Source organism: Hydra viridissima, unplaced genomic scaffold (assembly GCF_058129835.1).
Source record: "Hydra viridissima isolate aposymbiotic clone 2 unplaced genomic scaffold, HvirCarnegie_v1 scaffold_2, whole genome shotgun sequence".
Classification (NCBI taxonomy): Eukaryota; Metazoa; Cnidaria; class Hydrozoa; order Anthoathecata; family Hydridae; genus Hydra; species Hydra viridissima.
This window is the reverse complement of record NW_028324301.1, coordinates 16,377,178-16,389,699: the sequence shown is the minus strand read 5'-3', so window position 1 is coordinate 16,389,699 and position 12,522 is coordinate 16,377,178. Positions and strand designations below refer to the sequence as shown.

Sequence of the window (12,522 nt, the reverse complement as noted above, 5' to 3'; positions counted from 1 at the left end):
AACCAAATAAAGTCCAAACCTTCAATACAACTGGTATTTTTATCAAAAATATATCTGTATGGATACATTTCCCATTCCCCATAAAATGGATTGCACCATTTACAAGGGCTTGTCTGGTTTGTGCATGCAAATTCTGCTATCAAAAAAATAAAAAATAAAGATATTGTTATTATAAATGATCAGGAGCCCACAATTATTTACTACATATAAAATAAGAATAAGATTCACATTCATTTTTTTAACATTACCTGGTCTGTTATCACACAACTGAGCTGCTTTTATTGCAGAAGGAAACAATATTTCATCAAACATTTGAAAACAGAATATCATATTTGTAAGATTAACAAGCATGCTTGAATTTGTGGGAAGGAATATATCATCAAGAGTAACCCTCTATTTAATAAGTAAAGACTCATAAATGTAAAAAAAAATAATTTGCTCAGAAATTCCAAAAACAAGTTAACAAATTATTCCTTACAAAAAAACTTTTAAATACAACAACTTACAGCTTTGAAATCTATATCAAGCAACAGCCTAGAAAAAAGCCGCTCATACTGAACCACTACATAATGCCAATTTAATGAATCTATGTTTTCAGATTTTTCTTTTCCATCATAATTTATACTAATAATGCAAAAAAAAAAGTTTCCTTCTATAAGACTACTTGCACCAATCTTTTACAAAAGCATTAAACATATTAATCAATTCAAACAATTTTCCCCTAACTTGGCATAGAAACTCATCAAAAAATACTTTTTTTATTATCTTTTTTGAAATACAGTAAACTAAGTTTGATTTGTATTCTCTATGCTAAACTGTTAAAAGAATTAATCTTTCCTATGAAGTTTCTACAGAACCATAATACATTTGTTTTATGAAAGAACTTCGTACTTTTAGGAAGCACTTGGTCTTAAATGTTTTAAGTACCTTGTATATAATAGGTATAAATAAAGCAAATTTAAAAAATTTTTTTTTTTCACATACCATAGAGAAGTTACATTTTAAAAGTTACATTTTTTTCCTATCTTTCTATTAATAGATACAATACAATTTAAGGTAAAACAGCTTCAATTTATGACTGATGTGATTTTTCTAGTTATTTGCTTGCTTATTATATAATTTTTTTACTACATAAGACATTTGTTACTATCACCTGATTTCTGATACTTTAAAAAGTTCTTTCAATAAATAAACTCATAAGATTTCTTTACTTGTAGCTAATCAACTTAACTATTTTAAATTTGATGACTTAATTCAAAATGTCTAGAAATAGTTTTCATTCAGACTTGCATAAGAAACTATAAAAATTAAGTTTGGTCAGGCTTGAAATATCCAAGAATGCAAGAAAGTATAGAGAGGTTGTTGATAATCTTGTCCAAATGAACAAATTATCAACAGAACAGCAAATCTTGGACAGATATGTGCATGACTAAATATGTAAAAAGTAAACAGAAGAAGAAAGTGATTTGTTAAAGGAGTAAAAAACCTTATGAAAAAGCTGAGTCTTTCAATTCAACATGGTGAATCTACGATGGAAAGGAAGTTGAAAATCTACAAAGAAAGTATCAAAACCAGGAATGTAAGACGTTGCCAACTTTTTCAACATAAATGATAAAAAAAAGAAAAAGGAAAATGGTAGCGCTGTCTACTGTACTACAGCTGGAGATACACAAGGAAATCTTACAACAAGATTTCCTTGTGTATCTCTTAAGTTGATTTAGTGGAAAGTCAGTCAAATTACCAACAATGAATTAAGCATTATTTGAATTTTAGTGAAGTTGAAGAAAATTAAAATTTAGCACTGAAGAAAAAAAACAAGTCCCTGGCAGTGGTTCTGAACATTTAGAGGCTTCAACATCTAAATGACAAAAAACTCATTTACCAATAAATTTGGTGACAGCAGCAAAACTAAGTACAAAACTCTTTAAAGAACCAAAGTGGTGCTTACAAACATAATAAAAATAGGAAAAAAATAAAAGGAACAATTTATACAAACTATAAAAAACAAAAAACTGGATCTTGCACTTTGATTCGAAATACAAAATGAATACAAAGTATCAGGAAAATAAAAAAATAATAATAATAATAATAGAAAATGGATAAAGTAAACTAGGCTTTCTTCTACTGATTAATAAAAAAAGGTAAAACAATATTCAATGGAATAAAGACTGAGCTTAATGAATATAAGCTATGGCCTGCAACTAAAATAAACATTTCTGATACAACCTCTATGGAAGTACTTTGTTAAGCTTGGATTAGATAAGTGATTACTTTGAAAAGGAAACTATCTTGCCAAATCTCAATTGTTGGTTCATCAGTAAAATAATAGCAACAATACAAGCAACTGAATTCTTCTTTTTATATTAATGGAAAATTCTCTGAAGGAATTAGAAGAAATTAGCTGGAGAGATATATCTATATATCCAATACTATTTTCTTACTTCCATGAATTCATAACATTATAATGTAAAATTCATTACGAAATATGTTAGTACTTTCAAAAGGTAGACTTTATAATCTATACTTACAAAATTGATGAACCTTGAAAGTTAATAAACATTTCTTTTCCATACACAAAGTTCATAACTCTGTTAGAACCACTAAGTCCTGAAAGACTGTAAAACCAAAATAATAAAGTGAAATCCTTGATCAAAACCAATTCTTGAAAGTAAAAAGATTTACCAAAAACTGCTTCTCTATGACCATGAATAAAATCCAAGAGAAGGGAGTTGGAGTCTTGAGATATGTTTGGGTTTGCAAATGTTGTAAAAACCTCTGCCCCTTTGACAAAAATGGATGGATAAAAAACTGAAGCATCACTTGAATTTCTTATTGAATTATTCCTCAAATCTGAATAACAATGAAAAAAAAAACAACTTTAATTATATGAATTGATGATTAAAGATAAAGCAAATAATAAACTTTAAAAAAATCTAAGAAAATAATACCAAGCATTTTGTAGGAAATGCTTGGCATAGTAAAATTGATAATTAAAGTTAAGTAAAACATTGTAGAGACTTAAGTAATTATTCACTTAAAACAATCAGCAAAAAATGTACAGGAATCGTACCTGACATATAGGTCTTTTCTACCTCTGGACTACAATTAGTTAAAAACCTAAAGGTACCAAATGCTATGTAGCCGCTTCCAAGCCCGTTTTTTAATGCAATAAATTCTACCTATTCAATAAAACAAAATTATAAAAAATTGCTTCAAAAATTTAAAAAAAAAAAAAACTTTACTTAAAAAAAACTTTTTCCTAAGCTTCAAAATCACCTTTAAAAAATTTCCCCCTTTGTCATTTAAATCTATTTCTATCTCAAGCCATTTGTCAAGTGCTTCTTGTCTATAAAAAAATGCAAGTTCTTTTTTACTTTGATCAGCTTTATATCCAAACACAATGAGACTAACAAATCCCTTTCCACCAAATTTAAACTGAAATGACAGGCAAGCTCCCATAACAATCAATGAAATACTTGACAGTAAATCTTCAGGCTTCTGCACACTTGCACTAGCTTGAATAAAATTGCCTAAGCAGAAAAGACAAACATTAATTTGAATCTACAAATTATTTTACATGTTAAAATTTAAAGATGTAATGGTAAGTAATAAATTAATTAAAAGATTAACAAAATACCATACACTAAGACAGACATGTTAAAATAAACCAAAATTTAATCTTACTAAGCTTAGGCAACGTGTACTCAATTTTCAATATACTTCCTGGTTGTAAAATAACATCATTAGTCTCCACCATGATTGTTAATGGTCTTGTATATGTAACAGTTTTAAGGAGATGACTTAATGAGAACAGGAGATCAGAAGTAGTGAAAAGGTTGTCTGAAGTTACTGAGTAACACCATTGAGTTACACTTTTCTCAATGCTATTTAGAAATGAAATTGTCAAATAGGAACAAGAAGCATTTTTAGGTGATTCTAGCTTGCCTTCAATATACACATGCTGCAGCTGTACATTTTGAAAGTCCAATGCTATTTTATCAAAGTAGGTAGTAGAGTCACTTACATTAAGCTCATATACTTCCTCATCAAAATATTCATCTTCAGTAATTGATAAAACATAAGGCGACCAGCTGATATATTCCACATGATTAACAGCTGTAAAAGTAATTTAAAGTTAATTTAAAGCTAATGAAACCTTTTTCTGCAGCAATTAAATTTAATAACAATATTGTATTTAAAAGCCTTGTAACTAATGTTAAATATTTTGTAAATTTATTGCTAGAGCACTTATATATTTCAATATTCACACAGATTTACTTAAATAATAATAATAAAAAAAAAAGATCTTACTTACCAAGAGTTTCACATGGACAAACTAGATTTTTACAATAACAATCTGAACCAAAGCGGAATCCTGATGGAAGAGTTACATCTAAACTATTCCAGTCAACTAAAAGTGAAATTTTAAATAAAATTTATATTGCATCAGACTAAAACAGGCATAGTATATTGTCCCAAATGTACTGCAATCTGAAAATTTCAACTTACTTTATGCACTCAAATTAATTAAACCCACTTTACATGTTAACATTAGTTTGCTTACATGAAATAGCAGTAAGTGATCAACATGAAAATTGGTAACAAAAAATTCAAATAACTAAAATTTGTTGTATAACAGTAACTATTAAAGTATATACCTGAAAATGACTTATTAAGTAAATCAGATATCTCATCAGCAGATAATGGAATAGACCATATTTTTATGTCAGAAAGGCTTGCACGAAGATCTGACTTGTTATGATAATCACCAAAAACAAGAAGATATTCATTATATACACTGTGGCTTGAGGAGACATAATCAAAAGCAATCCCACTACTATTTAAAACACCATTATGATACAATTTTAAAACATCATCTTGTTTGGACCAGACTAGTGTTAGTGTATAAGGGACTTTAATAGGGTTCTCTAAGTCTGCTACATAAACATGATCTTTTGTAAGAACAGTTGCCACTACTTTATTTTTATTGTTTAGATGAACTTGAAATCCATATCCATGAGTTTTGTTTTCATAGCCACTTACCCCAGCAGAAATTATAGGAGCTGTTATACCAGCATCTAAAAGGTCAAAGCAAATTCATTTTAGTTTATCCGACATTTTTTTGTTTTGATTTATGTCAAGAGAGAAAGAAAAAAAGGTTTTTGAGAAGTAAAATCTAATCATCACTTTACTGCACTTATACTAATTTTCTAATCTTACTAGATTTTACTTCAAAGGTTTATTTTTTTTACATTAGACGAAAAGTAGTTGCAGTGTTTATTTTATACTGAAATTACACATATCCTGTACAAATATCCTTGAAGGATGTGTGTAGCTTCAGTCTAATGAAAATAGAATTAATGATAATAACAGCAACAACAATAACAACAACAACAATAATGATAATAAAAAAGACAAATCTTGCAAAGAAAAAAATTCAAGCAAACAGCCAATAAATACAGAAATGATGGGTTGTAATTACTTAAGATGAAACTTTCCAGGTGAAATAACAAGTAACTTAATTATGGACTACCAAGTGAAGGTCATGCAACCAAGTGAGAGTGGTTGTTAGAAATTGCCAGAGAATCTGACCAAATTTGGCATAAAGAAGCAGAAATCATTAGGTCAATTTTGGCACCTGAACTGTATAAAACAAATCACAGGTGTCAAATTGTGTTCAAAGATAAGATATGAAGGTGATTTCCTTCAAATCTTTTGTGTTTGAAAACGATTTGTGTTCAAAGATAAGATAGGAAAAATCTCAAAAGATTATCAAAGACAATTAATTTTCAAGACAATATATGAAAGTGACTTTCTATTTCTTTATTATACTCTGTTGTATTTTTATGAAAATTCTATATGATATAAAGGTGGATTCTTATTTGTTGATAATATTCTGTTATATTTTTATGTATATATAAAGGAGGCTTCTTACATGCTAACTATATTGATATATTTTTATGTATATTATGAATCTTTTCAAAAGTATCATTGTTCCAAGTCACCCCACATTGGAGAGAGTTGGGACAACCCAATCTTTTAAAAAATACATGGGATAGTGAGGCAGTCTGAAAAAGTTGAATTTATGGTTAATTATCTTACATATTGTTGTTACATTAAACATTAACTAACATTAAATTGCATCAAGCAAATATAAAAGAGTTATAGCAAAAAGATAAAAATTTTATCCCAAGTTACTCTGTTTTATGCTAAAAATAACAACAATATAAATGAGGCCCCTGGTGTATTTTCAGGACTTTATGATTTTTGAGGACATCCATACACCATGGCAAACATGAATAGGGAGCATTTTATTTAGTCATGCATTTATTTCCAACCCTGGATTGATAAGTTATAGTAATCACTTAAGATTGTAAAAAAAATTTATGGGGTTATAATATATCTTGTAAAATACATAATATAATCAAATTAGCTTTAACTTTTAAACTTTTTGATATTTAAATTGATATTGAATAAATTTACCATAATTTTTCTAGACTTTAGTTTAGTTTTATACAAAGCAATATTGTGATTATCGTTATATTGACAGCAAAAAGAAAAGTTATTTGTTTAGCAGAAAACAACTTTTCTCTAAAAAAAAAACACATTATTTAAGTAATAATTAAGAACTACCTACATTTACTTCCATAGAATTTTACATTGAAGTCTGAAGGATTTATTTTTAAAACTTTTGCCCTTATGATGCTCTTTAATCCTATGTACTGGTGTTCGCCACCATTCATTTGATGCTAAAGCAACAAGAATATAAAATCATTAAAAACAGTATAAGAAATAATAAAAATTATCAAATTAATTTGAAATGAAAAGTAATCTTTACTTTAAGAATAAAATCCAATCGATAATTTATCGTGAACCTTAAGGATTAAAAAGAATAAACCTTTTCAACATCTACATATTGATCAGGGGAGCTCAATGGATCAGAATACTTGACAGATAAGGTAAAAGGTCTTGTTGATGCATTGTTATTTTCTACTTCCATTCCAGTAATGTAGTAAACTTCATCCAAGGTAAGGATACCTGAGTTACTACCAGGTGATAATGGTTTAACATCTCCAATTACTATAAAATTATATTATATTATATATATATATATATATATATATATATATATATATATATATATATATATATATATATATATATATATATATATATATATATATATATATATATATATATATATATTATTTGATTGAATTATGTGTGTGTTTTTTTTGTTTACCACATTTAAAATTAGAGTGAGCTGTTCAGTCAGCTGAATCAAATGCCTTTTCTTTTTCTTTTTTATTTTGTAAATTTTTTTGTCAGTCAGTCTGATAAATTATAGTGTTGAAAAATGCTAGAGTACCAAAAAAATGTACTCACTGTAGAAATAAACTGTAGTAAAGTAAGTAGTAAACTGTAGAAATGGACTCACTTCTTTTGGTTTTCCCACTCTGCATTGTTAAAGGAGTTTTAAGAGATATACAGGATGAAGTTTGATATTTTATAACTTAATTCATTATTTGATGGTAAAAAATCAAAACAAAACAAAAACGTTTAAATTTTTTGTTTGTGGTATTGTTAATTGCCTTGTCATTATGATCCATGAAATTTTGGTTAAATATAGAAAGTTATCAAAACCAACAAGTAGTGCTAACAACTATAAATGTTCCATCTGTTACTTACAGTAAGTTTGATAGTTATAAAGCAAATAGTGATTAAAAAGAGCTAGCCCAAGCTTTTGTGGTTAATTATTTTCAGAAAAGGGGTATTGACCAAAGAAATAAATTGATGGTTTTTTTTTTGGTTCATTTTTTTGAATATTTTAAATAACAATTAATAAACAGCCCAACCAGTTTTAAAATGAAGTGGTTAGACTATTAAATTTGTATCCATTTAATTCAACATGTTTAACTGTTTTAAAAGTTTTTTGTTTTTTTATAACCATGTTTTCATGTATATTTAAAACCTCTGAAAATTATTTTAATAAAAAAGCATCAGGAATCAGATTTAAATAAAAAACAGCAAAGGAAATAAAACCTTTAATTCGATAGGCTATTGTCAATACAATTCCACTTCTGCTGAAGTTAAAAAGGTTTCCCTTATTCTGATCATCATCAGGCTTTATAATAATACCAAGATCTTTCACCAACCCCAAATATTTATTTGAAACATTGTAAAAGAGCTCCAATAAGTCAATGCTATTGTAGCTTGATGTATTATTTTTGGTTTTGTTAAAAAAAAATGTCATATAGTCTACATTTGAAAGTTTTGACATAAACGCTTCATCTGTCAGATTATTAAATTGAGCTGTGAATGAACTTTGCTGAGACACTAACAGGTAAGCTCTTGCTTTAAAGTCACCACATGCTGAACATTCAGTTGAATTATGAGCATAACCACATGCTGAACATTCAGTTGAATTATGAGCATAACCACATGCTGAACATTCAGTTGAGTTATGAGCATAACCAATTTCGAAATGAAAGGTTGTTACTTCTGCATTAGATGGTAACATGACATCTTTGAACAAGAAAAAGGTTGTTACTTCCTCAGGTTCATAGGATCCAAATAAAATTAATTCAGGTTCTATGACTTTGCCTCTGCCTGTTAGAAAAGTAGTACTGGGACGAAGATGGAGAGTAACATCATCTGATCCAAATGATGCTAGAAATAATTTCTGGATTTTAACTTAATTTATATCTAAAAGTAATCAAACTAATAATAACAAAATTTTGTAATGAATAAATAAGTATATTGCTTTATAATGCATAAATAATTTTATTGCAGCATGATTATTTATTCATTACAAAGCCAGAAAAATATAAAAGTGAATTATTTACGTATTTAGTTTAAAAACTATAAAACCATATAATAACCTTGTTAAATTCAATAACAGATACCTGCTACATTGAGTTGCACAGTGAATCCAACGTCACACAAATGTGGTTGTGTATAACAACTTGGTCCAAAATGACTGCTCATTAGTCTATTTAAGGAGCTAGTCTTCTGCATAAAAGGTGAATCTCCATACAGTTTTTCATGTCCAACCAAACTTCTATATTCAGCAAAATTGTTTACAACCTCTACATTTTCTTTTGACCAAAAATAATCCTCTTTAACATATAAAAAGAGAAGAATTTTTATTTAAATATTTGTTACTTGAAATCCATTAAGATTTTCATATTTTAATTTTCATCAAAATTTAATGTATTACAAAAGGAAATAAAGCTCACCAGTGAGGTAAGAACTTCCTTTAACACTAATAGTGATATTGCCAGCAAAAGTTGCAGACCAATTTATGCATGAAAACTGAAGTGTTTTTGTTCTAATTGGATAAATGAATATCTCATGTGATGCTGTAAATATCTAATGAGCAAAATATTAAAAAATTAATTTTTTGATAGTTTAAAAAATGACAAGGTGCACTTAAAAATGCATTTGAAAAACAAAGAGAAGGAGAACATTAAAGGGAAAAGACAACTCTTTCAAGAGACTCTCTAAATGCTCTTATATTTATATAAATAAAGATAAAGTATGTAAACTTACAACAGTATCATTAAACAGCTTGCTATCCTTGTATGGCAAATAACTTCCATTTACTTCATAATAGATGCAAAATTGTAACAACTGATTAACATTATTAAACAATAATCCAGTGACTAATGTTAGTTCCTTAAATGTGATTTCTAAAAACTCACTTTTTGAAAAGAAGAATGATCCAATGATAGGTTTATCTACAAAGGAAGAAAGAGTCTAACAAGCATATGTATTTTATTAGATACAGCCATATGAAATATAAGTCTCACCTTTCAGATAGATTGCTTTTTAAAAAACTATATAACAAAAATTTTTAATTTTTAAAATTAAGTGTCAGACCACTGTAAAAATATTGATGAGAAAGCTACTGTATAACTTTTTATTGTTTGTTGAAGCCGAATACTTCACTCTCCGCCACCTTTAGCATTTCTTTTCTGGGTTAAAACGAGGAACATTTTCATCACTTTAATAAACTCTAATCTTATGATGAAGCATTTTATGTTGCTTTTTGGAGTTTAACATGTACTATTTTTTTACAATTACACTTAATGCTTGTTTTTCCTTGGTGGCTATAACTAAAGCAAAAAACAGACCAAAATATATATAGCCTAATATTTGGCTACACATATTCTTTTGATGAGTGCGAGATTACAATACGATATAAAATAACTCCAAATGTTTGAGCCTCTTGCCTAATTCATATTGGCATATCTGCATTAAGGAATGCACCATTTTATGTCATGGATTTAAAAAAAAGTGCTTACTATACTGGTATTGAGCAGGTTCAATAAATCTAAAATCCATTTTGAAATTCATAAGTGGATTTCCTGAATCTATGTGCACTCTAATTTCTGAAGCAATAAAGGGATTTAACAGACTGTAACAAAACCACTTTGAGCTAATATAGTCACTTCTAAAAACCTTCAAAAAATAAAAATAATTAGTTCAAGATATAGTGACTACTATGTTAGTTTATATTATAATAATACTATACATTAAAAGAAAACTTAATACAATATCTGAGATACTAATTGTTCATTAAAAAAAAAAAAAAGAAAAAGAAAAAAGGTGATCAAACTGGATCGTAAAACATAAAAAACACTGTAACTAATACCACCTACCACTGTTTCATTATTTTCTTTGTATAAAATGAAATTCCTATTTTCATTTAAACGAAAAGACAACCATATTCCATTTATGTAATTGAAACCATCATTATTGCTTGACATAACAATGAACTGATGAACTAATTTTAAACTACTTAACTTAACAATAAACCAAGCAACAGGAGTTACATCAAATTCTACATCCTTTGAACTTATAGGTTGAATATCAGCAGTTGTAAGATTCAATATATTTCTAATTTCTGCTAAACCTAATGTTGAATTACTGAAGTAAGAAGCTTCATAAACTGAATATTCATTTGAGTCTGGTGCATCAAAATATGCTGAAATGTACAAAAATTATTTTTAACCATTTAGTCAACAAATATTTTTTAAACATGTAAAATCTATATATACTATTTATTATCATTAGAGACTAATAAAATGAAAATTCTTTTAAAATGTAAACTATAAAGCCATTACATTTTTAAATTTAGATTTAAAAAGGTTATTCCATTAATATATCTTTCAAAAATTCAGCAAAAAAAAGAATGGAGAAATGGACTTAAAAATCAATTAAAGAAATTAAAGATTTTTAAATCAATTCTTTGTTGGAACATATAGATAAAACTTTTTTTAATTATTTTCCATTGATGAAAGGTTATCAATAGAAAATCTTTAATAATACAACTTTGTTACTTATGTATAAAGTATTTATAATACTTTTAATATTTTTTTTTAAATTGATCAATAATCAAAAATTGTTGAAGCAAATTCTAAAGCCATGAAAATTTCCATTTATCATACAAAATTTTCATTTCCATTGTGTATAGCAGTAGTAAGTAAAGGTAGACTTTAAAAACTCCCTGTACTCCCTGTATTTAAAAAATCCCTCAATGTACCCTATGTAAAAGTCATCCTACTTTGCAGTCTATGTATAAATGGGATTTTCTAATGGTCAATATAATAAAGAGAATACATATTTAGCACACAGGTGGGTAGTAAGGGGATATAAATTCACCTCAATTTATTTAAACATGTGAATGTTCAAGGATTTACCATTATGTTGGCATTTCCTTGTGCAGGGCATGGCTGACTTCACAGAAAAACATTTTGTTTTACAAATGGTTCAAATAGCATTTTATTACCCTTCTGCCAAATAAAGGCCTTCCTTGAGTTTTTGGTTAATTATATGCAAAAGAAAGTATTATCTAATTAATCTCAAAATTTTAGCAAATAAACTTTCTACTATGGCAAAATTTATGCTGCTTATACACTTAAAATATTTAAGTGTAAAAATTGTCAACAATTGATTAAGATTGACAGACAGGATCAACAAGCAATCGAACAAACAGATCATGTAGGCCAATTCCAGCCTACTTTAGCAAAGCTTAGAATAAAAATAGTTTAACTGCTTCATTATTTCATATCATTTAATTAAAGCATAAAATTACTTACAAGGTTTTTTGAGCTCTTTAGCATACACAAGAAAGTACCAAATTTCACTTTCAGTAGATACTGATAATTGTATTGATTGTGTGAAAATTCCATTAAACTCAAATAATATTTCATCGTTATATAACCTATGTGCAATTTCATTTTGTATTTGATTAGCATTTATCAGAATTACACTAAAGTTACAACTTTTTTTTTCTGGAGCCACAGTAGCATTCACAACTAGATATTCTTCAGCTAAACTAAACAGCCATGAATCTTTTTTACTTAGCGTTATATTACTCTTATAATATTCTTTATATTTTAAGTCGTTATTCGGGCTTGATTGTAAGCTATAGGAAGTATTATAGGTAAATACATTCACTTGCACCAACTCTAAAAGAAATGCAGAGGTAATTTTATATTCACACAGAAATCAGGG

The 12,522-nt window shown here is 27.5% G+C and overlaps 1 protein-coding gene across 1 annotated transcript in view; it reads right to left on the bottom strand.

Moving 5' to 3' along the window:
• Positions 1-12,522, bottom strand: part of LOC145195994 (uncharacterized) — a 247,611-nt gene that overhangs the window by 170,294 nt on the left and 64,795 nt on the right. The window contains exons 57-74 of the mRNA XM_090078096.1: positions 12,105-12,476; positions 10,665-10,990; positions 10,308-10,464; positions 9,553-9,740; positions 9,240-9,372; positions 8,907-9,119; positions 8,044-8,670; positions 6,899-7,080; positions 6,638-6,749; positions 4,659-5,078; positions 4,316-4,411; positions 3,685-4,116; positions 3,277-3,530; positions 3,071-3,179; positions 2,529-2,850; positions 507-624; positions 249-393; positions 20-136 (exon numbers count right to left, since the gene is read on the bottom strand). Of these exons, the coding sequence (XP_089934222.1) occupies positions 20-136; positions 249-393; positions 507-624; positions 2,529-2,850; positions 3,071-3,179; positions 3,277-3,530; positions 3,685-4,116; positions 4,316-4,411; positions 4,659-5,078; positions 6,638-6,749; positions 6,899-7,080; positions 8,044-8,670; positions 8,907-9,119; positions 9,240-9,372; positions 9,553-9,740; positions 10,308-10,464; positions 10,665-10,990; positions 12,105-12,476 (4,323 nt within the window). The remainder of the gene's footprint in view (positions 1-19; positions 137-248; positions 394-506; positions 625-2,528; positions 2,851-3,070; positions 3,180-3,276; positions 3,531-3,684; positions 4,117-4,315; positions 4,412-4,658; positions 5,079-6,637; positions 6,750-6,898; positions 7,081-8,043; positions 8,671-8,906; positions 9,120-9,239; positions 9,373-9,552; positions 9,741-10,307; positions 10,465-10,664; positions 10,991-12,104; positions 12,477-12,522) is intronic.